The sequence below is a fragment of the Lutra lutra genome, chromosome 10 (assembly GCF_902655055.1).
Source record: "Lutra lutra chromosome 10, mLutLut1.2, whole genome shotgun sequence".
Taxonomy (NCBI): domain Eukaryota; kingdom Metazoa; phylum Chordata; class Mammalia; order Carnivora; family Mustelidae; genus Lutra; species Lutra lutra.
In genome coordinates, this window is record NC_062287.1 from 95,204,780 (window position 1) to 95,230,676 (window position 25,897).

The 25,897-nt window shown below is 43.7% G+C and overlaps 1 protein-coding gene across 1 annotated transcript in view; it reads left to right on the plus strand.

Annotated features, from left to right (window-relative positions):
• Nucleotides 1-5,085: 5,085 nt before the first annotated feature.
• EXT2 (exostosin glycosyltransferase 2) overlaps nt 5,086-25,897 on the plus strand; it is a 140,552-nt gene continuing 119,740 nt past the window's right edge. Inside the window, exons 1-4 of the mRNA XM_047691597.1 lie at nt 5,086-5,271; nt 16,364-16,929; nt 17,882-17,971; nt 22,875-22,991. Coding sequence (XP_047547553.1) covers nt 16,394-16,929; nt 17,882-17,971; nt 22,875-22,991 — 743 coding nt within the window. The 5' untranslated portion in view covers nt 5,086-5,271; nt 16,364-16,393. The remainder of the gene's footprint in view (nt 5,272-16,363; nt 16,930-17,881; nt 17,972-22,874; nt 22,992-25,897) is intronic.

The window sequence follows — 25,897 nt, forward strand, 5'->3', positions numbered from 1 at the left end:
CCGTCCTCCCTCTCTTTCAGCATCCTCGTCCATCTCTTTGTTTCCCGCTCAATCTGCATTCTGGGTAGTCTGTTCAGATCTAGATCCCAATTTACCGACTGTGTCTCATCTACTGTTTAACTTAGGCATCGAGCCCCTGATTTTCATGTTTAGTGCTTTTTCAGTTCCCTCGGTCTTTTCAGAAAATATCATCTTGTTTGTTTCTCATGTTGACATTCCATCTTTTAAGTCTTCGAGCAACATAAACTTACTTATTTTATATTTATTTCTCACAATCCAATAATCTGTGGTTCTTGGGGGTAAAATGTGTGCTGTTTGTAGTTTCTTCTGACTGGCTCATTTATCATGTGCTCATTTCAGATCGTGAGCTTACGTTGGCTCGGGTTTCATCTGCCAGGATCCTGGGCAGGCTGTGTGGAGGTGTGACCCTCCATCTGGGGGTGGAGGTGAGAGGGGTTCATGTGTTCCTCTTCCGGTGCGACCAACCTGGGTTGGTAATACCTTGTATTACTCTCTAGGCTTGGAACTTTCTGGACCATGCTTGTAGGTATAAATTCAAATCCCACATTGTTGTGAAACCTGATGTTAAACCTGGTGTTTCTCCACTCTCTGGGCAAGATGCACAGTTTGTGGTTTGTTATTGACGTCAAGTCGGTTCTCCAGACTTCCCCTCAGTCTCCTGGCTTTCCATGAGCCTCTTGGGACCCACTCCCCACCTTGCACACCTCACTGTTGCTTTAACACTCAATTTTCTCACCGTAGCTTCGTTTCTAGCCTCTGTATCTTTTCTTAACCTTTTTCGTGAGCTCAGCTACCCATCAGACGGAGTGTTCATTATATTGGATCTGGGCTGGATAGCTGTTTTCTAGTTCTCCAGGCTACCTGCCAGTGTTGTTGAAGCTGAGCCAGCATAACGATTCTTTACGGAATCTTTTCCTTGGAGATTATACCTTTCTCCATGCTTGCAAACCGCCATCATTTAAACGAAGTGGTAAATCTGGGAAGCCACAGTGCGCTACCGATTCCGCCTGCCTGTAACCTCGCTTTCCCCCATGATGCTGCTTTCCTGGAAAGCCAGGCCTTGTCTAGCTTCCTCTTCTGCTTTTCCAGGACCCCGTGGGTAGGCGGGGATCCGCGGGGGTCTCTATTTTTTTCCCCCTGTATCTTCAACGTGAGTAACAAAACATTTTTCTACAGCCTCTCCTCTTTTAACCACTAACCTCTGAGCTTTCTTACCTTCTCCGAGACTGTGGGTCCTGGCTTCTAGTTTCCTTCCCCGCTCTGCTCCACGGCCCAGCCATCCTCAGCTGCTTCAGCATCTCTGTAGCCTCTGCGGTCCCGGCTCTGTGCTTACTTACCGCCGATCACTTGCAAGTAGCAATGGAGCTGCATCGTCCTAGTTACACTGGATTAGAAAAAGCCCTTGGTCATTCTGATGGCTTCTCCTTCTTTACATGCCCTGCTTCTCATTTGTGCTTTTGCTCCTGGCTTTTTCTTGGCCTGGAATGCCCTATTCACTTCTCTACCTGCCCCAAATCCCAACTTTTCTCCAGGACCGGCCAAGATTTTAACCGTTGTGTGAAGTCTTCCCACATCTTTGGGACTGGATGTGATTGCTTTCTCTTTTGTACCACACAGCCCTTTGTTTACATTCTCACATGCTACTTTTCACCCTCCGCTTTGCCTGATCTTACTTGTGCATTTGTCGCCTTTCTGTGTAGTTCCTCCTGGTGTATGGGCACGCTTTATTCATATTCGTAGAGGCTTTAACTGTGTGCCAGGCACTATATATGTCTAGCGTTTTAAAAAGTAAATAAGACAGGTTCCTCGGAGGTGGTTCCTAACACAGGTCTTTAACATAGAATGTCCTCATTTAATGAGCAAATGAGTGATTAATGGAAAGATATATATATTTATATATATTTATATTATATTTATATATATTATTTTATATATTTGTTTATAATTTATATAATTCACATAAAATAATATATTTATATATAAAATATATTTACATATCATACAATAATTTACATATGAATATATTTATATATAAATAATGAATAATGAATAATAAATAATATAAATTTATTTATATAAAATATATTTATATTTATTTTATATTATTTATATCATATTATGAATATATAATATATGTAAATATATATTATATAAATATTTTATATTTAATAATATATACTATAATATATAATAATTTATATAATAAATATAATACATAATATACACAATAATATATATTATATAAATATAAATTTTTAATATTTATATTATATATATTATATATTATATAATTATATATATATTATTAATATATAATAATTATATATAAATATTATTTTAATATATTTTATATATCATTTATATAAATATTATATATTATATATAATGTATAATATATAATATACAAATATAAATATATATTTATAAATATATAATTTTATTTATATATAAATATGTAATATATATATTTATATATAAATATAATATTTATATATTATAAATAAAATATATTATATAAATAAATATAAATATATTATATAATCATATATTTATATAACATATATAATAATATATATTATATATGTGAAATTCTATATATATAATATATATAATATAATAAATATATATACATATATGTATATATAATAAATACATATATATATATAAATATAATGCATATATATTTTTATATATAATCATTATTACATTTATATAATATATAATATATTTATATTTATTTATATAATATATTTTAATATATTTTTATTTTTAAAATATTTTATATATAATATATTTTAATATATTTATATATTATATATACAATATATAATATATAAATATATAATCATATTTATATTAATATCTATAAATATATTAATATAGATATCTATATTAATATGTTAATATATATTTATATTTATATATTATATAATTATATATAATTATATATTGTATATTATATAATTATATGTTAATTAATTAATTAATTATATAAAATTATAATTATATATAATTATATAATTTAAATATATTTTTATATACTATATTTATATCATATTTAAATATATGGACATAATAATATAAATATAAAAACTTAATATAAATTATTATATTTAATTAATAATATATTATTTAATAATATACTATGATTAATAATATATAATAAAATATATTAATAATAAAATAATATAATAAATAATAAGTTTAATCAACAATTTAATATAAATATATATTTATATTAATATATATTATATATTATAATATATTTAATATAATGTCACATGTTGTAAATATATATAATATAATCATAACATAAATAGATATTTATATAAATAAATAATATAATATATTTATATATAAATATATAATTATATATAAAAATAATATATATTTCTATATACATAATAAATAACAAAAATTCTTTATATATAAGATTTATATGTATGAAATAATATATTTATATATATAAAATATATATTTACATATTATTTAATAATATAAATATAAAATAATATATAAATATATAAATATAAATATAAAATAATATATAAATATAAAGTAATAATATATAATAAATATATATTTATATATAAAATAATATATATTAATAATATATATAAATAATATAAGTAATAAATTTATATATAAATTATGTATATAAAGAATATGCAAATAATATATATATTCATATGTGTAAATAAATATAAAGTAATATATAAATATAAATAAATAAATATTTATATAATATATTAAAAATGAATAATATGTGATATATTTATATATAAATGATAATATAGATATATATAAAATAATATAAATAAGAGAGAGACAAGAAAACGAAATACTTTACATCTGTCCAGTTATCAAATGGGGTGTCTGTGTGGTAAATTTCCTATTGTTTTAGGGACATGTGGATTTGGAGGGCAGGGCAATGCTCTCTCGGACGTGGAGAAGCAAAATATGGGTTTCCCATCTCAAGAATACTCTCATCCCAATATCCCTGGATCAGTAGCAAGCAGGCATTAACTCACAAGAATATTCCTTGAATCACTTGCTGCTGGAAGCCCCCGTTCCCAGATGCAGAATCACTCCCATCATTTAAGCTGTAAGCGACAACTTCCACCAGATGGCGCTATGGGATAGCTGGGCCCGGAACGGATTCGGCTTCTGCAGAGAGTTACCTGTAAACCGCGCAGGCTCTATTCGGTCATCTCACCAACCTCCCAATTCCAGCATTCTGCATTTTGCATTTTGCATTTTGATTGAAATTTTTAGCTCCACTTGTGGCTTATGACAGGGGCTTTACTATGCATGTATAAGGCTAGGTCATAAATAGTACAGAAAGAAACAAAATACAAAAATCTCTTTCCCCCATTTCTATCTCCACCGTTATTCCTTCAAAACTGTTCATTGCTTCTTGGATTCCCTCCAGAAAAGAACATTATTCATACGCTTGAAGGTAAACTTCTGCATGTATCTTTTCTCTCTGCGGTTTCTGCTTATACATGAATTTATGGAAAAGGGACCATACTGACTCAGTTTTAGAGCATGTTTCCATATTCGCACACCTTCGAGATATTTCCATACCGACATAGATATGCTTCTCACGTGATTCCACTTTAGTCATAATTTATTTTATTATAAATTTTTCCACATTTTATTTTGCTTGTTTCCAGTTTTTAGCTATTATTTGGAACAACGCTGTAATGAGTGTTTTTGGTAAACGCTGTTGAGAATATCGGTAGGCTACATTCCTTGGTGGAGTTTAAACGTCTTGGTGGGGGAAGGTTGAGGACATTTCACATTTGATGGCTATAGTCAAACTGCCCTCCAGGAACGCCGCACGCTCACCACTGCTCACTGTAGTAAAACGTCTGCATTTGTGTGAGCTTCGTAAGTGAAGCATGTTGCCTCCCTGTTTGGACCTAAAGGTTCTTTAATTCTGAAGGAGTTTCAGGGTGGAGCGTGAGTTTCGCGCGCCTGCCTGGGAGAAACCCAACGCGGTGCCCCGACTCCTCCTGTCCAGCAGGGGGCGCGGGCCCGGCCGTTCCCGCATGCGCAGTGCGCTCGGTGTCAGTCGCCGCCGAGCCCGGTCGCTGGCCCCGCTCTCCCGGCTATCTCGCGTAGACCCGGCGCCTGGGGTGGCGGCCGGCGAGTCGGGGCGATCCCTCCCGGGCGGCCGTGACCCGCGCCCTGCGGCATGCCCCGGTGACCGAGCGCGGGGCCGAGCGGGAGGCAACCGTGGCCGAGGTAAGAGCGGCGAGGAAGGGCCTCCGGGACCGCGGCGGAGTCGGGCCCGGCCGCCGGGAAGCGCGGGCCGCGCGGAGGCCTGAGGACGGCGAGGGGCGACCCCATCCCCGCCGGGGCCGCTCGCGACGTCTCCCGCTGTGGGAGCGCTTGGATGTCCGCACCGCCTGGTCTCCTGGCCCGCCCCGTGCTTTGCTGCCCACCTGTCTCCCTTGCCCACGCCCACCCCCGCCCGCTCCTTTCGTCTCCCGGGACCCCGCAGCTGCCTTACCCGCAGGGCCCACCCTGCGCCGGGACCTCTGCCTTCCCGCTGCCCGTGGCCTGTGGCAGCCGGTGCGGCGCAGGATGCCAGGGCAGGGCTTGGGGCCCCAGGCTCCCAGCGCGGAGAAAAGACTGGGTGGGGAAGGTGGCCAGGGGAAGGTGCCCTGGCTTTGGGCATCGATTCAAAGCTTAGAGGCATTTACCAGACCAGACCAGTTTTGAGACTCAGATGATTGCTGGGTGTGACTTACTGGGAACTGCTACTCTAGAGAAGGGTCCTTGACTTACTACTGGTCTGAAGATGCCTCGAAATAGAAATATGTCCGTTTTAATTCTTCGAAGGCAGTTGAGCGCTCTAAGGATTTGCACTGGGCTTGGTTTGTAAATTTCAGGGCTCAAAGGCTCTTCGTGGTAATATATGACTCAGTTTCCAGCATTCCTCACTTCCGCCGACTTAAGTGTCTTGTTTGCATGGTCTGGTATGAATGGATAGATTTGGGTCCCTCAGTTATGCTGCCTTTGCTAATTGAGGAGTGAAAAAGTTAAATCTAGTTTATGCTTTTGTAGGTAATTGGGGGGAGGCTTGGAGGTTAGTAGGACGGGCTCCAGAGTCAGATGCCATCCTCCAAATCCTAGCCTTGACATTTTCTAGTTTTGTAACATTGTGCAAGTTACTTAGCCTTCTCCTTGCTCTTACCCTGCCTGGAGAATGAGGATAATAATAGCTTGTCCTGTGGCACTGTTTAAAGATTGAATAAGTTAACACAAAGTGCTTAAAACAGATGCCTGTAGTAAGTCCTCAGTACAGCTTACTTATTAGCTATAGTGTAATTCCCACAATCAAAGAAACACTTTTTCTTTTCCCATTGGAAACCATTTTTAGGGATGGTTAGCCCGCATATAACTTTAATTATAAAGAACCCTATCAGGTGAGGCGCTGAATCACGGAGCTTCCTGCTTTTGCTAATATTTGGTTCCCTCGTTTTCAGGCATGGTGGGGTTAAGTTCCAGTATTGGAGTGGTCCTAGGAATTCAGTTGTGAGGGCTTTTCTAAAAAGGTTAAGACGAGATTGTGACTCAAAGCGTGGGACTAAATGGATCAGATATAGCTGGGAGCACCGAGGAGAGGTTTTTCAGGCACATTTTTGGAATAAATAACTCGAGGAACAGAAAATGTGTCTCATTCTGACCGTAGAGAGGAGTTAAAAGATTTTTCCAGTGACTCAGTGTTTGACAGCTAGCCAGATGATTCCAGTGTTTTGCAGGGACAGGTTTGCTGTGTTTCAAGCTTAAGTTTGTAGAGCTTTGCTGTGAAGTTCTTGTTTCATATAGGTTATGGTGTTATGTGGAACATTAATTAGTAGAAGAATCCTTTCAGTTCTCTTCCAAGAAACTCATTGTCAGGGCCTTTGAATGTGGTGGTGGTAGCACGAGTGTCTGCTTTGGTTTTTTGTTTTGTTTTGTTTTTTAATATATAATGTATTATTTATTTCAGGGGTACAGGTCTGTGACTCATCAGTGTTACACAATTCACAGCACTCACCATAGCACATACCCTCCTCAGTGTCCATCACCCAGCCACCCCATCCTTCCCACCCCCCCACTCCAGAAATCCTCAAGTTTGTTTCCTGAGATCAAGAGTCTTCTATGGTTTGTCTTCCTCTCTGGTTTTATCTTGTTTCATTTTTCCCTCCCTTCCCCTATGATCCTCTGTCTTCTTTCTCAAATTCCTCAGATCAGTGAGATCATACAATAAATTGTTTTTCTCTGATTTTCTTATTTCATTTTGCATAATAGCCTCTAGTTCCTTCCATGTCGTTGCAAATGGCAAGATTTCATTCTTTTTTGATGGCTGCATAATACTCCATTTTGTGTGTGTGTGTGTGTGTGTGTGTGTGTGTGTGTGTGTGTGTATCTATACATCACATTGTCTTTATCCATTCATCTGTTGATGGACATCTGGGCTCTTCCTATAGTTTGGCTATTGTGGACATCGCTGCTCTAAACATTGGGGTGCATGAGCCCCTTCGGATGGGCAAGTATCCTCTTTGGATGGGAAGATTATGACCTGTTTTCTTGGATAATGGTTTTGGAGATCTACATCTTTCTGTGCTTCAGTGTGTGGAAATTGACTCCAAAAACATGACAACCAGTAGAAGAGACAGATTTGCAAATACTTAGTAATGTAACACAGCAGATGTTGGGCTGAGGTATGTGAAAGTTTTGAGGATGCTCACCAAGAAGGTTCTTTGTCTCTAAAGCACCATTCAGTAAGGGGCTCCCCCCCCCCATCTCTCATCCTTTGCTTTCCTTTTTCATTTAAGGCTTTTCCCCTCTTTTTTTTTTTTTTAAGACTTACTTTTTTTTTAAGATTTTTAGATTTTTTAAAGATTTATGAGAGAGAGAGGAAGAGAGAGTGCAAGCAGTGGGAAAGGGCAGAGGGAGAGGCAGAGAGAATCCCAAGCAGACTTCCTGCTGAGTGCAGAGCCCTACAGCCCTGAGCTCATGACCTGAGCTGAAACCAAGAGTTGGACGTTCCACCAACTGAACCACCCAGGTGTCTCTCCCCTCATTTTTAGTTTTACTTCACCTCATGTTCTCACCATATCTCTCAGCTCTTTGGCAAAGACTCACGGGAGCTTGCTTAGGCTGTGTAGGCCTATCTCAGAAATGGGAGTTTGCATCTGGGATGGCCCTCGACCAGTAGGGGATGGCCTTCAGTGCACGGATGCCATCGTTCCCTAGCCTTCAAAGGGACAGTTCTGGGGTGTGTTCTCCGTAGTTCTGCAGAGGACTGAGCCGCCTTCCCCAGCTCAGTATGGTAACCCTCATGGCTTTCCATTCTTCCTTGACTCCTCTTCTTCGTCTCTCGCTCGCTCTGGCTCTCTGGACTCACCTTCTGCAAGCTCCCTGCTTTCCTGTGGCTTTTTCCTTGGTTTGGTAGCACATAAACTAAGACAGTTGGTACTAGAAGTGGCTCTAGAAAGCCGACCCTGAGAATAGTTTTGTAAGCCTGGACTCCCTTAGCCTCAGATGGCAGCAAGGACCCGTCTGCGGCTGTCGATGACCCCTGGTACTCTCCAGCATCCCGGCTGAACGACTCTCGCCAGCAGTGGGTGGGATGTGATTCAGGTGGAGGAGAAAGCTAGAGCTCTAGCACGTGGGCAGGATGTGGACAGTGGTAGTGGTAAGGCAGATGGAGCTAGCTGCCCCTGTCAGCTCTTTTCCGGCCTTGAGGTAAGGTCCTGCTCAGATCAGCCAGCTGTCAGCCCAGGACACACTGTGAGTACCAGGAGGCTCTGTGCCAGCATCTCCTACAGCCAGAGCCCAGGCTGCTGACAATCAGGCCCAGAATGTAATCATAATTATGGCAGAACTGCCGAGGAGGCTGAATGCACAGCCTTGGCAGGTGGCCTCTGCCAAAGTCAAGGGTGAGACCTGAGCTGGAGGTGTTTGGTGGAAGCATGGAGAACTCTGAACTCCCCGGTTTCCTTAGCTCCCCAGGGCCAGCGGAAGTATCAGCCTCTCCTTTCCTGGACCCGGTGCAGAGACCTTGCCCTAGGCTGTCGCCCTGCAGGATGGGACTTACCCTCTTAAGATCTGTGCCCTCAAAAAAAAAAAAAAAAGATCTGCGCCCTCCTCCCCATTGCCAAATAAGGGACATGCAGTCCCTGCTCCTGGACAAAGAGCTTTTGTATAGGAAGAGTCGCAGGACCTGGCTCCTGGAAACCAGCAGGTGCTGGGGGCACACGTGCGCGAGTGACTCTGGAGGGTGCTGGGTGCAGAGTGGGGTAGTGGTGGCCCGTGAAGCTGCTTGGGAGAGGCCGTGTCACTTTGGGACCAGTGAAGCTGCTTGGGAGAGGCCGTGTCACTTTGGGACCACTCACTCAGGGTTCGGGACGTAATGACCTTGCAAGAGTAGCTTGAGCTAGTCCTAGTATGCTGCTGGACAGATTCCTTGGAACTCGGACATGGCCATGGTCTCTACCACCGGTTCTCAGGTAGGGGTGATTTTGCCTCCCCAGGGGGTATTTGGCAATGTCTGGATGTAGTTTTGATTGTCAGAACTGGGGGTTCTTTCTGGCTTCCCACAGAAAGGACGATCTGGCTTGAGATGTCAGTAGTGCCTGGCCTGCAGTGAGTGAGATGCCAGAGCTGTCTTGGGAGAGTGTTGCGGAAGGGATCAGAGGTATAGGGGGGGTGGAGATTTGAAATACATTTCTTATTTGAGGCCAGAGATGTACACCTGCCCATGTTCCCCGGAGGACTCACTCCTTTAATTCTGGAATTAACATGGAATGCCCACTGGAGGCCAGCATCTTCGAGAAGCTCCGTGTGGGCCATCCCCCGTAGGCTAGAACGGACTTCAGATCTGATTGTGGAACTGGGTTCCCACATATCCTTGAGTGTGAGAGGGTTCTGATATAGTGGAGGCTGGGGTGGCGCTGACCGTCTGCAGTGTGGGGGTCGAGATCCCCACAACAGCCGGTGAAGCACGACTTGCAGCCGCGTGTTGATCCACGGGGATGTTAACAGGGTACGGTATCCTTAAGGACAGTGTAGAGGGGCGGCTAACGAAGGTATTGCTTGACTTGTGTAACCAGAAGAAAAAAACCAACCAACCAAGAGTGGGCAAGTGGAAGGCTGATGTCAGCTGTTGCAATGGAAGAATCATGGTTCATTGCAGTTTTGAGAGCAGAGCTCAGACCCATATCCCATGGATCGAGAGGGCGGTTGCGTCTCTCTGAAGAAGACTTGGCAACGTCCCTTCAGGTATGAGCAGGCGCTCACCCAGTGCTTCCTCGCAGCAGCCGCTCTTTGTCAGACTCACGGCACATCGGGGGCAGGATAGGATCCGGACCTTTGAGGGTTGTTGACACAGAGTATGAGCTGACGGCAGTACCAGACCACCTCGAGCAGTAGTGTGCGGGAGCTGGGAGATTGGCGCCTTAGCCTCTCATCCTTCTGAGGGACAAGGTACAATTCTTGTGGTCCTTCAAGAGTTCCTAGGACTCCTTAGAGCCCCTGTCGCCCTCCTGTCTGTCTCTGGTTCTGTGTCTCTCTCTCCTTGTTGGTTACTCTGGCTGTCTGAGATCACCTCCCAAGTAAGGAAACCCCCTGCACCTCCATCCTTACCTCTGGTTCTTTTTTGCGGGGCGGGGGCGTGGACAGGGGGACCAAACTATGACAAGTAGGAAGCGAATTGTGATGCCTGGGACTCTAACATAGGGGCATTAGCCCCTACTTTTGCCAGCCCTTCTGCTGACCACTGGGGACTCCTACCAGCGGAGGCCAGTGGCTCCCGGTCCTGCCCTCACCGGGTGGTGTCAGACTTGTCCGTTTTCTTGTGCGGGCGGCTAGAAGGGGTCTCATTGTGGTTACACGTTTACTGAGCATTAATGAGCCTAAATGTTGTTTTCAGATATTGCTCTGCCGATTTTATGTCCTTGACTGTGAAATTCCTATTTAAGCCTTCTGTCTGGTTTTCTCTTCTTTGTTTGTCTTTGTTGTTTTGTAGGCAGTCTTTATTCGTGTCGTTAGTCCTTGCCGGCTGCACAGATTGCAGGTCTGCCTAGCTTATCGATTGTCTTTTTACTTCCGTGTGGTATTTTTTTTTTTTTAAAGATCTTATTTATTTGACAGAGAGAGAGAGATCACAAGTAGGTAGAAAGGCAGGAAGAGAGAGAGAGGGAGAAGCAGGCTTCCCGCTGAGGAGAGAGCCCGATGCGGGGCTCGATCCCAGAACCCTGGGATCATGACCTGAGCCGAAGGCAGAGGCTTAACCCACTGAGCCACCCAGGCGCCCCCCCGTATGGTGTTTTTTGATGAACAGAAGTTCTTAACTGTTCTTAACACAGAATTTATCATTTTACCCTTTTGTGGTTTCCATTTCCGGTATTTTGTTTTAGAAATGATTGTCTGCCCAGATGTCATGGAGATCTCTCCTCTCTTTTATAGTTTTGCCTGTTACATGTAATTTTTTAATTGACCTTGGATAGATTTTTCTCCCCTATGGCTGCTTTTAACATTTTTCTTTAGCTTTCTTTTTGATTGTTTTACTTTTTCATATCTAGGTGGGTTTTTTTTTTGTTTTGTTTGTTTGTTTGTTTTTTGGTAATATTCTGCTTGGACGTGAGCATCTTGAATCTGTGAATTGGTACCTTTCATTACATTAGGAAAAACTTAACAGAAGAGAGCTGGATTCCCTTATCTACTTCTGCAGTCAGTCTTTGCAGTAACATGCATCACATGGCTTCGAAAATGAAAGTGAGAAAGTCCTGTCCGTGTTGTTATGAAAACAGTTCAGAACCTTTGAAAGGGTCATGGAGTCCTCCTGGAGTCCTCCGAGGTACTCTGAGAACCACCCGTGTAGGATTTTGGTATTAAGGTTATACTAGCCCCTAACAGAAGCTGGGGAGTGTTTTTTTCCTGGTCTTAGAAATAATTTGTGTAAAATTGGATTTATTTCTTGAATGTGCAATTGAACTTCTGGGCCTGGAATTTTCTTTATAGGAAGGTTTTAAAGTTTTGATTCGGTTTCTTTGATGTTAAACAACTATTCAGGTTTGTTTTCAAATATACTGGTGTGAGCTCATTGACATCATCTTATCTTTTAAATACAGGAGGCATATTGAGTTATGTTTCCCTTTTCCTTTAGATATTTATTTGTGCTTTCCCCCCTTATGTTGATTAATTCTACCAGAATTACATCAAATGTCAGTTGTACTTGCCTTTTTTTTTATAAAGATTTTATTTGTTTATTTGACAGAGAGAGATCACAAGTAGACAGAGAGGCAGGCAGAGAGAGAGAGAGAGAGAGGGAAGCAGGCTCCCTGCTGAGCAGAGAGCCCGATGCGGGACTCGATCCCAGGACCCTGAGATCATGACCTGAGCTGAAGGCAGCGGCTTAACCCACTGAGCCACCCAGGCGCCCCTGTACTTGCCTTTTTGAAAAGGCAGTTCCTAAGGGTGCCTGGGTGGTGCAGTTGGTTAAGCGTCTGACTCTTGCTTTCAGCTCAGCTCAATCTCGGGTTGTGAGATCAAGCCACACGTTGGGCTCCGTGGTCAACACTGAGTCTGCTTGTGACTCCCTCCCTCTACTCTACCCCTCGTGTGCGTGTACACTCTCTCTAAAATAAATCTTTAAAAAAAAAAATCTTTGAAAAGCAATTTTTAGCTCTGTTGATCTTTTCTATTTTTTTAATTAGTTAATTACTGTGGTTTTTCTTTATTACTTATTTCCTTCAATTTGGATTTATTTTTGTTGTGGCAGTGTGTTTTTCATAGCCTATAACTCACGAACATTTGTAAGCTCATGTGTAGATTCTATTTTTGTTCCATTAATCCCAGTTTTATTATATATGAAATCAGTTTTTTGTTTTTTTTTTCCAAACTGTGGGTGACCCATTATTGGGTGATAAAATTCATCTAGTAGGTAAGGCCAGCATTTCCAAAACACAGCAGAATAACAGAATAGAAAAATACCGTGTTTGTTAACATGTTTTGTGGCTAGTACTGTATATTAAGGTTAAACATTGTTTTGTGAAGCTTTTATTTTTAATTAACATTTTTTAAAAAAAGATGTAGTTATTTACTTTAGAGAGAGAGAGTGCGAGCGCGTGCATGTGGGTGGGGAGGGGGAGAGGGAGAGAGCAATCCTGAAGCAGACTCCCCACTGAGCACGGAGCCAGCCCTGGGCTCCATCTCAGGACGCTGAGATCATGACCTCTGCTGAAATCAGGAGTCAGCTGCCCAACCAAGTGAGCCACCCAGGGGCCCCTGGGAAACTGTTATTTAAAATACAAACGCACACACCTGTGTCTGTATTGGATCACAGTATAAAATGTATTTCGTTGTGTGTCTGTATTGGGTCACAGTATAAAATGTATTTCTTCGTGTAGGTTTTAGTTTAAAAAAAAAAGTGTGAAAGCCACTGTGTTCAAAGGTAGTTTGTCTAATTTCAGTCAATATTTCAAAGAGGACGGCTCAAAATAAGCACTGAGCAACCTGCTAAAATGCCCGCATCCGTGACTCTGTTCTAGAGGGGCTAGGACTCACCTCCCGCCCTGGGGCTGAGGACTCCAGTTTAACAAGCTGCCTCTGCGATATTTGCCCTTTGGGTGTGCGAACCACCGATCCAGGGGATAAAGGGACCTGGAGAGCCTATTGTGGGGCTCAGACTCGCCGTGGAGTGGCAGCTCTTTGCGTGCATTTGTCCCGAGGCTTCCTATCTTTTAGCTCCCACAGAGACGCAGTGAGCCAAGAAAGCTACTGGAGTGGGGCGGGGGGCAGGCTGGTTGTTAGAAAGACAGAAAAAGGGAAATGTCTCTCGGGGCACCTGGGTGGCTCAGTGGGTTAAGCCTCTGCCTTCGGCTCAGGTCATGGTCTCAGGGTCCTGGGATCGAGCCCCACATCGGGCTCTCTGCTCAGCGAGGAGCCTGCTTCCTCCTCTCTCGCTGCCTGCCTTTCTGCCTACTCATGATCTCTCTCTGTCAAATAAACAAATAAAATCTTAAAAAAAAGGAAATGCGCTCTCATGCCCATATTTCTGTCCTGGAATCAATGAGCATATGTGAATGGTTGATGCAGAGTTCCACAAAGATGATAAGGTTTAAACTTAAAAATGTATGCGCCTTCGTGCATTAGTCTGTGACAAATTTCTTACGTCCCAACTGATGGTTGCAGGTGGTACAAGTTGAAATCTTTCATGACTGTTTACATTTTGCCTCCAAAGCTGGTGTGATTGCGGTGTTCAAGGCTCGGCATTATCCTGCCACCTAGGCAGCGCGGGCAGTGACGGGGGAGAGCGCCATTTAGCCAAATAAGCACGGTTGCTAACCTTGACGATGGTCTGTGAACTTTTCAGTTATTTCCCTTCTTATTAATAGCTTTTCTGAAAGACCAGTGAGTAGAATGGGACCATTCTGTAGGCTGGGACTTTGACACATGGCTTGCTGAAGCAGTTTACTGCAGTGAGGTGGCAAGTCTGTGCCACGTGGGACTGTCCGTGGCTCTGCCCTCCCCATGCAGTATCCGGGCATGCGATGGAGAGGCTTGTTTGGGAAGGGTCTGAGGCTGTGGTCTACAGGGAAAGTCCGTATTTGGAGAGGAGGACTAAGATGCTTCTTTACATCGGTCAGGGATGCTAATTGGCTGTTCCATTCAGGTATTGCCGGATAACAACCCAACCCAAAATCCAGTGACCTTACAACAATAACTGCCTGGGATTTGCCCAGGGTTCTTGCTGGGGATGGTTCGTGTGTGTTTTCTCCATTTTCTTTTGGGGCCTCCCTCAGGTTACTTTCAGCTGGGAGCCCGGCCTCCTGATGGCACGGCAGCCGGGTTCCCAGAGGACAAAAGCGGCACCTACAGGTCTCTTAAGGCCTCAGCTCAAAAGCCCGAGAATGTCATTTCTGCCATATTCTCCCGGTTAGAGCAAGTCTCAAGGCTAGCCCAGATTCAGGGGGGAAGAGAAATAGAGTCTACCTTATTAGAAAAGTGGCATGCACATTCAAAGATGTGACGAATTTTTGGCATCAGTCTTTGGAAACTCATCCACCACATTGCCCTGCCTTTCCCTCCCTCCCTGTCTCCCTGCGCTTTTCTTCCTTCCTTCCTTCCATCTGAATGTGTCGATTTGTCATCTCTATTATGAAACATCACTGTATTTTATTTAAAGATTAAAGAGTAATCTAGCCCAACAGTCCTTGGCACCTTACTGATACTTTCCTAGTGATATTTTTCCATTTTGCATTTTGCCATAGCTTTGTCTTACCTCCTTCAGTAGAAAAAAGTTCCTGGAAGATAGAGTCTTCGCTCTCTCCCCCGTCTCTTGCAGTGTGCGTGGTCGGTGCTCGCTCCTCACAGGGTTGACTGAATCAGTGAACGCAGACAGATTTTAGAATAACCAAGAGTCAGTTTGTCTAGTGGAAGCATCAGTTCATGTTAGGCAAGTGTTTTGGTTTTTTTTTTTTTTTTTTTAAAGATTTTTATTTGTTTAGAGAGTGGGTGGAAAATCTCCAGCAGGCTTCCTGCTGAACGTGGAGCCCGTGCGGCTCGATCCCACTACCCTGAGATCATGACCTGAGCTGAAACCAAGAGTCAGAAGCTCAACCGGCTGAGCCACCCAGGCACCCCATATGTTAGCCACGTGTTTAGAAACAAAACAATTATCTTTATTCTAATTTTGATTTTCTTCCTTGGTCAGTGCCCATCTTCCTAGGCCCCACACATTTATGACTTTTTTTTTTTTTTAAGATTTTATTTATTTATTTGTCAGAGAGAGAGGGAGAGCGAGCGAGCGAGCACAGGCAGACAGAGTGGCAGGCAGAAGCAGAGGGAGAAGCAGGCTCCCAGCTGAGCAAGGAGCCCGATGTGGGACTTGATCCCAGGATGCTGGGATCATGACCTGAGCTGGAGGCAGCCGCTTAACCAACTGAGCCACCCGGGCGCCCCATATGTTAGCCACGTGTTTAAAAACAAAACAGTTGTCTTTATTCTACTTTGATTTTCTTCTTTGGTCAGCGCCTGTCTTCCTAGGTCCCACACATCTATGACTTATGCTTTCATCTGATATATATTTATAGGATATAGTTACACTTATCAATATTTGTATTATGTACAGTATTAAATATGAAACATGGCATATAGCACACATTTAATTCACAAATATACATTCGTATATATTTACAGGAAGGGTCAAAAATCCCTTTTCATTATTTCCTCAAACCACTTCAGGGAAAGAAATAAGTATGCTGAAAGTCAAATAGTCCTTTCAGGGGTCGCTTGCTCCCCTAACTGCTTCATTTTTCTTGTGTGTCTCCCCCGGAACCAGGAGTGGGAGGAGGAGGCTGTCTTTGTCATTATGTGTGCGTCGGTCAAGTACAATATCCGGGGTCCTGCCCTCATCCCAAGAATGAAGACCAAGCACCGAATCTACTACATCACCCTCTTCTCCGTCGTCCTGCTGGGCCTCATTGCCACCGGCGTGTTTCAGTTCTGGCCCCATTCCATCGAGTCCTCCAGTGACTGGAACGTGGAGAAGCGCAGTGTCCGCGACGTGCCTGTGGTCAGGCTGCCAGCCGGTAGCCCCCTCCCCGAGCGCGGCGATCTCAGCTGCAGGATGCACACGTGTTTTGATGTCTACCGCTGTGGCTTCAACCCCAAGAACAAAATCAAGGTGTATATCTACTCTCTGAAGAAGTATGTGGATGACTCTGGTGTCCCAGTCAGCAACACCATCTCCCGGGAGTACAACGAACTGCTCACGGCCATCTCTGACAGCGACTACTATACCGATGACATCAGCCGGGCCTGCCTGTTTGTCCCGTCCATCGACGTGCTTAACCAGAACACGCTCCGCATTAAGGAGACCGCTCAGGCGCTGGCCCAGCTCTCTAGGTATGTAGAGCCAGGCCCTTCGGGGAGCTCAGGGGAAGGACGGGCAGAGGGCCTGGTTCTCCTCGGGAGCTGGCCTCCTGCTGCTGTCTCTTTCCTCGTGGGAGGGCCTGGGTGTGCGTGACCGGCTTGGAGCACAAAGCCAGGGCCGGAAGCCCCTCACTTCTCTACCGCTGAAAAGTGCTTTGCCATCCTCACTTTTGCTGGGGGCTCCCACCGTCTTAGAGTTTAAAATCTAAGGATGGCTCATCTTCCCATAGCTTTCCTGTTCTGTTGAAATCCCCCCCCACCCCTTGTGACTTACGTAAGACTACATGCTCACTGTAACAAGTCTGAAAATACAGGTAAGCAAGAAGCAGCATGTAAGATTCGTTCCATGTTGCTGCCTTAATGATGTTGTTTCCCAGCTGTTTTTGTTTTATAAAACATACGCACGTATATATACATTTTTGTATGACATAGATGCATATGCACGTGTATGTATATGTTTTGTTAGAAGTGGAATTACACATTCTCTGCTCTTGGGCTGCCTTTTTTCCTTAATACGTTACGAATATATTTCCAGATAATTTCGTATTAGTTTACTATGTAATTTTAAGGGCTGTACAGCCTTCCATTTTACACATGTTCTGTGATGAACTCCGGCAGCCTCCTGTATTCCTTTTTTGTTTCTTTAACCAAGTGGTGAACATTTGGATCGTTTTCAGGTTGTCATTGTCCCAGGCACGCCTGTAGTGGCCGAGCTCCAAGGACACATCCACCTGTTTTTTCTTCCCAGGAGCCAGGCTAGTTCCTGGTGTACTCTTGGGATTTCTAGGCATTCTCTTTGCAGCCCTGAGAAGTGGCCCTGTTTGGGGTTGGGGATACTTGCAGCTTGTCTTCCAGTAACTGACTCTTGTTTCTGTTTCTTCACGGTTGATGTGTGAATTCCCAGGCATGTTTCATTTCTTACCAGGTGGGATCGAGGTACAAACCACTTGCTGTTCAACATGCTGCCTGGAGGTCCCCCAGATTACAACACGGCTCTGGATGTCCCCAGAGACAGGTGAGTGTATTTGAGGTTGTCGCTGTGATGGGGTTCTGAGAATTAAGGAAATGCAAGACCCTTTCTTTGATGGGAAGTCCTGTGTCTAAGCCTAGTGGGATAGACTGTGCAGTCAGAATTGTTTGTTCAAATGTCCTAGGCATTTCCCTCCTTGAGACGTAGATGTGGTGAGACCGGACCTGCTTTACTCTGTTGGGGAGCACCAGCTAGAACTTATGTTGTAGCGCAGTGTTTTAAAAAATCATCTTTTTCTCTCGGTCTGGGCTTTCTCTCCTTACTGCAGCACCCTACCCCCCTAGGCCCACTTTGTGCCTTGTGTCGGCTCTGTCCAAATTTGGGAGCATTTGCGAAAAGTAGAGCCATAGCTTGCTGTAAGAAGGGGACGCAGAGGTGTGACAGTGACACCCACAGCCTGTCATGTTGGGGGAATGAGGGCACTCTGGTTCATTTACTTGACATTGCCTCGGTCAGTAGGGTCCTTCCCTCCATCCTCCCTTCCCTTCCCTCCTGGCCCCCACTCCCTTCTTTCCTTCCTCTCTTCCTAACAAAACCTTCCAAACAGCACGTGGGGTGTGGGGTGGTTGGGATTGCAGGATTATGATTCCGAGTCTCCTTACTCTGTTTACCAGCCCTTTTCAACATCGACTGAACTGCTTGGGCTGGAGGCTTTCCAGGAGGCGCAGGAGTGGGGTGCGGTTCCTCTCCTAGTACTGGGTTCAAGGCTTTGAGGAGAGCAGAAGAGTGAGGCCCAAGATGGGGGTCCTGGGTGATACTCAGGGTACAGCAGTGTTGTAAGCTGACATCAGAACTCACTCATAAGTCATTTTATTACAGTTGATGTTTCACTCTTAAAATCAGTGTTATTGGTTAGAGAGTAGCTTGAGGCCCGTGGTGTTCTCAGCCCACAAAGGCCGACACCATCATTTATGAAAATCTACACTTGGTACTACTTTTCCCTGCAAGATTAAATCCAAGCCTCCTTTGCCTTAAGTAATTATGTAGGGTCAGTGTTGTGTTTCTGTCTGGAAATACAATTATCACTAGAAGAGACCTGCACTCCAGGACCGCCCCCTTCCCCCCACCTCGCCCCCTGCCCCCCCCCCACCGATCTTGGTGTAGAAAGCATCTTGGCCGATAGAGGGCAGTCGGGTCACACAATTTCTATAGAAACCAGCCAAACACAAGCTGAGCCCTCGTTTGGCCGGCAGCCCCAGCGTTCCTGAGTGGGCTACTGTTTTATGGATTTGGTTGCTCTGGGGAAGTGAAATACTTCAGGGAACAGAGAAGGGAAGAAAAAGCTGTTAGGAATGTCGTGTCTTCACCTGCTGTTCTGGGTTTATTTTGAGAAGGGCTTATTTCTGTTTGGGACATTTCACTTTTTGCTGACATTTTGGTATATGTATTTGCATGGGAGAAGGATTTTATTTTTATCAAGTGCACATGTTAAATGGGGTTTCATTTCTCTGTGGGAAAGTGTCAAGTACTCAGGCAGAAGTTTGAGTTCTGGCTAGTGGTGAGGTGTTAAGGATCAGGAAGGTTAAATCTTTTTCCCTGTGCATGTGTTTTTGTAAGTGATTATAGGCAATACTATGGCAAGTCATGAATCACTGTGCAGTCCTCCTTTGTCTGTGCATGTGGGAAATTTCGTTTTGAAACCTAGGTGGTCTTCTGGTTGGAGGGAAGAGTCGATTTTTTTGTGTGTGTGCGTTTTTTCTATCATTTGTCCTTGTTCCTGGATTCAAAGGAGGCAAGAACCATGAGGACAGAATGGTTTTAGCAAGAGCTGCCTATCGGATTATTTGGAAATTAGAAAGCAGGCAGGCCAGATTAGACTGCTTCAAGGGTCTGCTGAAGTCTAAGGTCATAGGTGTGATTGCTTGAGGATGATTTTACTCAGGGAAATGAAAGGGTCAGGACACAAGGAAACGTCTGCTCAGCATATATATCTTTTGTGCTGCTTAAATCTATTTTTCCTTCCCTTCCAATTTTAAAAAATCCTACACATGATACGTGTATACTTTCTTTGTGCAAGATTGTAACAATGTATGAGCATATAAAGAGTAAAATATAAACATATACTTCAAATCCTCCTCTATTTTCATTCCCTTACTGAAAGGTCATCACTGTCCTCAAATACTATGTATTTTTCTAGCCTTTTTTCCATGGATTTATACACAAACATGTATAAATATGTGCGTGCATATGTCTGTAGTATACACACACATACACACACACACACGTGCGCGTACACCCATTTTAAGTGGGAGCAAATTATACCTCTTCAGTGCCTTATTTTACCAATCTTTGTTTTCTTATATATGTTCTGCAATATTATTATGCCGATTTTTGTTATTGTTTCTTTGTACATATCTCTCACAGATTTCTACTTTGTGTGAGTTTTATTTAACTTGTTATGGAGAATTTCAAACCTGTGTAAAAGAAGAGATCAGTAAGGTGAACCCATGTCCCTCTGTCCAGCTTTGGTAATTATCAGCTCAGGGCTGGTCTCCACTCATTTGTACTCCTACCCATCCCCCACCAGTTTATCTAGAAGCAAATCCCAGGTATTACATCATTACATCTGTAAATATTTCCATTTGAATCTCTCTGCGATAAGGGATTTTTAAAAAATATAACTATACTGCTACTTTCACACCTAGAAATAAATAGGAATCTGATATCACCAAATATCTAGCCATTGTTTAGATTTACCTGTCTCACACATAGTTTTTTATATGTTTGATTCAGTAAACAAATAAGGATGACTAATAGAATTGGTTATCTTTTTTTTTTTTTTTTTTTGGGCGAAATTTGAAGCTTTGCATTTGAGGGGTTTTCCGGCCTGACTGCATGCATGGTTCAAAAGAAAGCAAAGGATGAGCTTGCAGACGAGCTGTGTTTAGGCGCTGTGGACACTCAGATGGGAGGAGGACTGGGAGAACATCTGAGGACAACCGGGAGCAGGGATGGTGGAGTGCGTGAGGCTGTGCAGAGGGCTCCGTGACAGAGGACATGTCCTAGTGTCAAGAAGGCCGGCAATATGCGGAGGACACTTCGAGTGACATAACACTTGACCTGGAATAAGTCTGATGATCAGATTAATGCTTTTTTTCGCTGCAAGTTTTCTGTTCAGTCTCTTGCAGCTTTGGAGCTGGTCTCTGATTTGGGGATACATGATAGGAAAACAGAATGTGCTTTTCAGAAAGGCACTTTTCACTCGACGCAAAACACGTGCTCTGTAGAGCAAGGGACGCTCACACTGTTGTCTCCATTAGCATGTTGTGCAGTCGTTGGCAGAAGAAGATACAGGGACTTGAAGTCCAAGTCTTACCAGTAGCGGGGCTGGTGTGAGGTCTTTTTAGCTAATTACAGTCCTGGCTCTTGCCGAGGTCATAAGTAGAGATCTCGAGTGTTGATCTGTGACATAAAACCTGCTTCCATTTGCGTGCTTTCCTCCTCCCAGTGCGTAAGCCCCACCCTGCTCTCCGGGAACAGAGTAAAGTTGGGGCCCTAGGGACAGAATTACAGTACAAGGTGGCACGATACGCACCTGCTTCCTCTCTTGCCCCATGTGCGTTCCCCTCTGCTCTGCGGCTATGGGTGTAATTGCTTCGTCACCCCCCACCCTGGCTCACTGGGGCTGCTTGGTGCCTGTGTATTGGATCCGTGATTGTTTCTTTGCACAGAGGTCACCGGTTCCCCTGCAGTCTGCTTGCTGTCATGGAATCGGCCCAAGTTCGTGGTGGATGGATTCATTGCTGAATGCTAATCAGGAAAAATCAGACCGTATGCTGGTACTAAGGAGAGTCACTAAGTTTTACAGAGGAGACTGGCAGCTGGAGAGGTCTTTAGCCTGCACCTTACCTCACTAACCAGTTCTTGGTTTCAGAAAGCTTAAACAAACAGATTGGGATTTCCAGGGGTGTTTGGAAAATCTTTGAACTTAAACTGGTCGTGTTCAAATGGAATGGCGGTTGTCAACAGGGCAAGGAGAGGATTGGTAGCAATCAATATTGCAAAAAATGTGGTTTCTCAGTTCAGACGTTTTGGCTCAGACTGTACGATGCATGGAACTGGCAAAACTCTGCCCCAGTAAGTGATTTTGATGGATCTGGGACCCTGGGGACAGAATAACAGTAAAAGTTGGTGTGATCTCCACCTGCTTCCTTTCTCTGATGAAGTGTCACTGTATTACTTGCTGGCTCCAATTAAAACAGTATGTTCGCAGCTTTCCGATTAAGGAGAATAAAGCTAGTGCATGCAAAGTGCAGGCGAGGCACTAACGGTCCCATCCTGGGTTCCTGCTTCCTGTGTGGGGGCTGAGGAGCTGCAGTGGAGGCGAGAGCTGGGGGACAGCCCTTGGACAACACTGGAGAGACCTGCCCAGGGCAGGGGGTCGGGGGGAGGCATGCGCAGCACCGGATGAGATGTTTTGCTGTCATCCATGCTTTCTGTGACCATTGTCGCCTGACATTCAGGCCAGAGGGTCAGTGAGCGACTGCCCCAGCTGGGCTTCCCGTGCCGACCTGTCATCTGTTCCCACTGGTGTGAGCGTTGCTGAGCGGGGTAGGACTTTGGGAAGAACTGAATGGGGTCTGAATAAGGTAGCAGAGGGGCTGTTCAGGGGTGGCCTCTGGGCTGTGATGTGTTTAAAAAAAATGGAAAAGAAGGGAAGACCGCTTAGGCCCCCAGAAGAAGGCTGCTAACTCAGGGACCGCACGCAGCTGATGTCCAGGAGATGTTGGATGTGAAACACAGAGCATGATGTCTTCAGAGACAGGAGACAGGAAGCAGGCCTCTGTTGGTATTATTACTGACCCGGGTACTCCTCTCCCTTCCCACGGAGCTTCTCAAAATGAAGACCTTTCTTTCTCATTGTTTGACAAAACCCTTTGCTTTTCAGGGCTCTCTTGGCTGGTGGTGGCTTTTCTACGTGGACTTACCGGCAAGGCTACGATGTCAGCATTCCCGTGTACAGTCCGCTGTCGGCGGAGGTGGACCTTCCCGAGAAAGGACCAGGGTAAGGGACATCCCGCCAGCCAGGTGCACTATGAGGTGCCGACGAGGGCTGCGCTGTTGGTGTCCAGAGCTGAAGCCTTGGTTACAGGCCTGGAGCTTGGAGTCTGCCGTCTTCCCCACCCCACCTCACCGCCTCCCCCCCACAACCCCATCCCACCCCAGTTTCTCCTTCAGTTTTCTCTGGCTCAGTGAGTGGACGGTGCCGGCTACCCAGCTTTCCAGATCTGGAATTCATGAGGTGTCCTTAATTCCTTTCTCTCCCTTACTTCCTGTACCAGAAGGGAAGTCCTTTTGATTGTCCCTCCTAAATATTTCTCAGCTCTGCCTTCTTCTCCATCTCCTCTGCCCCCGCCCGATACCAGCTTACTGTCATCTCTGCCTTGGATCCGGAAACAGCCCCCTGTTTGGTTTCCTTGCCTCTAGTCTTGCTGCCCCCACAACCGGGTTATTACTGATTACCCATTTCCTTCGGATAAAGCCCAGACCCCTTAAAATGTCTTTCAAGACCCTCTGGCACGTGACCATTCTTTCCATCTCTAGCTCCCCCCCCTACTTTTAGTTTTTAGAAAGAGCATTGCTCTCTTGGGTTTTTTTGGGCTGTAAAATCTTTCCGTGGTCTGGAAGTCTTCTTCCTCATTTTCATCAGACTGATGACCTACTTGTCCTTTAGGTTTGAACTTGAGTACTTCTCGCTCCAGGGGGACTTTGCTAACCCCCGGAGTGGTTCTTCTGCGTTATACCCCCATAGCAGCTTCCACTTCTCCTACTGTACCAGTCACTGGGCCACGGTATAATAACTTGCTCACAGCCTCTTTGCTTGGGATTTTGGATTTTGCAGTAAGACTAGTGCCAGGTCTGGTTTTTTGTTTTTTGGGTTTTTTTAAGATTTTATTTATTAAATTGAGAGAGAGTGAGCTTGAGTATGGACAGAGGGAGAGGAAGAAGCAGGCTTCCTGCTGAGCAGAGAACCAGTGCAAGGCTCGATCTCAGGACCCTGGGATCACGGCTTGAGCCAAAGGCAGACACTTAACCAACTGAGCCACCCAGGTGCCCCCAGGTCTGTTTTTTAACTGCCATGTTGGCTATGCCTGTCACATGATCGGTTCGTATTATTGACATGTGAGTGAATAAGTGAAAAGGGCTGGCAGCTTGGGTGTGCAGGGTATCTTGTCTAGCCTTTTTTGATGTAGTCTGTTTGAAATTGTGCTAATTCATGGTGAGAATCTTAATAAGCTTTAAACAGACGTGATGATGATGATGTTGGTACTCTTGTGTGCCGTGTGCTCACGTATGAAGGTGACTGATTTGTATATTGCCACATTAGAAAGATCATACAAGGTGAGATTTGAAAATCCACACACAGCGTTTGGTCTCAGAAGTGAGTCTTAAGGAAATAGTTTGCAAAGCATCCCAAACTTCCCCTTAGAAGCCTTTATGGGGGGGCACCTGGGTGGCTCAGTCGTTAAGTGTCTGCCTTTGGCTCAGGTCATGATCCCAGAGTCCTGGGATTGAGCCCCGTATCCGGCTCCCTGCTCAGTGGAAGCCTGCTTCTGCCTCTCACTCCAACTGCTTGTATTCCCTCTCTCACTGTATCTCTCCCTGTCAAATAAATAAATAAAATCTTAAAAAAAAAAAAAAAAGCCTTTATGGGTTCTTGGAGAAATAAGAGAACTTTTCCAAAGTGAAGCATTTCTCTCCTGTGTATGTGTCTCCTACTGTGTAGCCTGGTAACCAAATTCTGAAATCTATTTTAGAGGTAGCAGATTTTGTTATTTACATAAGGTGAGATTGAAACATTTTTTTGCTGTTAGGCAAGTACAAAGAGAGACTGGACGGTTCATGAACCTTTTGCCTAGATCTACCTTCTGGATTTTTCTGTTAGTGGACTTCCAGAATTGATTTGTTTTGTTATTTTTAAAATTGAGATATATTCATTCACCATAAAATTTATTCTTTTAAAGAATATACTTCAGTGGGTGTATTTACTTTTTTAAAGATTTATTTATTTATTTTAGGGAGAGGGGAGAGAGAGAGTTAGCCATTTCTTTGTCTTCTTGGGGGAAGTGTTTGTTTATGTCTTCTGCCCATTTCTGGACTGAATTTTTGTCTTTTGGGTGTTGAGTTTGATAAGTTCTTTCTAGATTTTGGACACTAACCCTGTATTGGATATATTGTTTGCAAATATCTTATCCCATTCAGTAGGTTGCCTTTTAGTTTCTTGTTGATTGTTTCCTTTATTGTGCAGAAGCTGTTTATCTTGATGAAGGCCCAGTAGTTCGTTTTGCTTTACTTTCCCTTGCCTCCAAGGACGGGTCCAGTAAGAAGTTGCTATGGCCAAGGTTGAAGAGGTTGCTCCCTGTGTTTTCCTCTAGAATTTTGGTGGATTCCTGTCTCACATTTAGGTCTTCAATCCATTTCGAATTTATTTTTGTTTGTGGTGTAAGAAAGCAGCCCCGTTTCATTCTTCTGCATGTCGCTGTCCAGTTTTCCCAGCACCATTTGTTGAAGAGACTGTCTTTTGCATTGGATACTCTTTTCTGCTTTGTCAAGGATGAGTTGGCCGTAAAGTTGTGGGTCCATTTCTGGGTTTTCTATTCTGTTCCATTGATTGTGTGTCTGGTTTTTTTGCCTGTACCATACTGTCTTGATTACTACTGCTTTGTAATAGAGCTTGAAATCTGGAATTGTGATGTCTTCAGTTTTGTTTTTCTTTTTCAGGTTGCTTTGGTTACTTATCATCTACTTTTTTTTTTTTTTTAATATTGGGTTTTGGTTTTGTTGAGTTGTAAGAATTCTTTATATATTTTACTTACTAGATGCTTACTAGTTGTATGATTTGCAAATAGTTTCTCCCATCCTGTAGGTTGTCTTTTCACTAACTTGATGGTGTCCTTTGATGCACAAAAG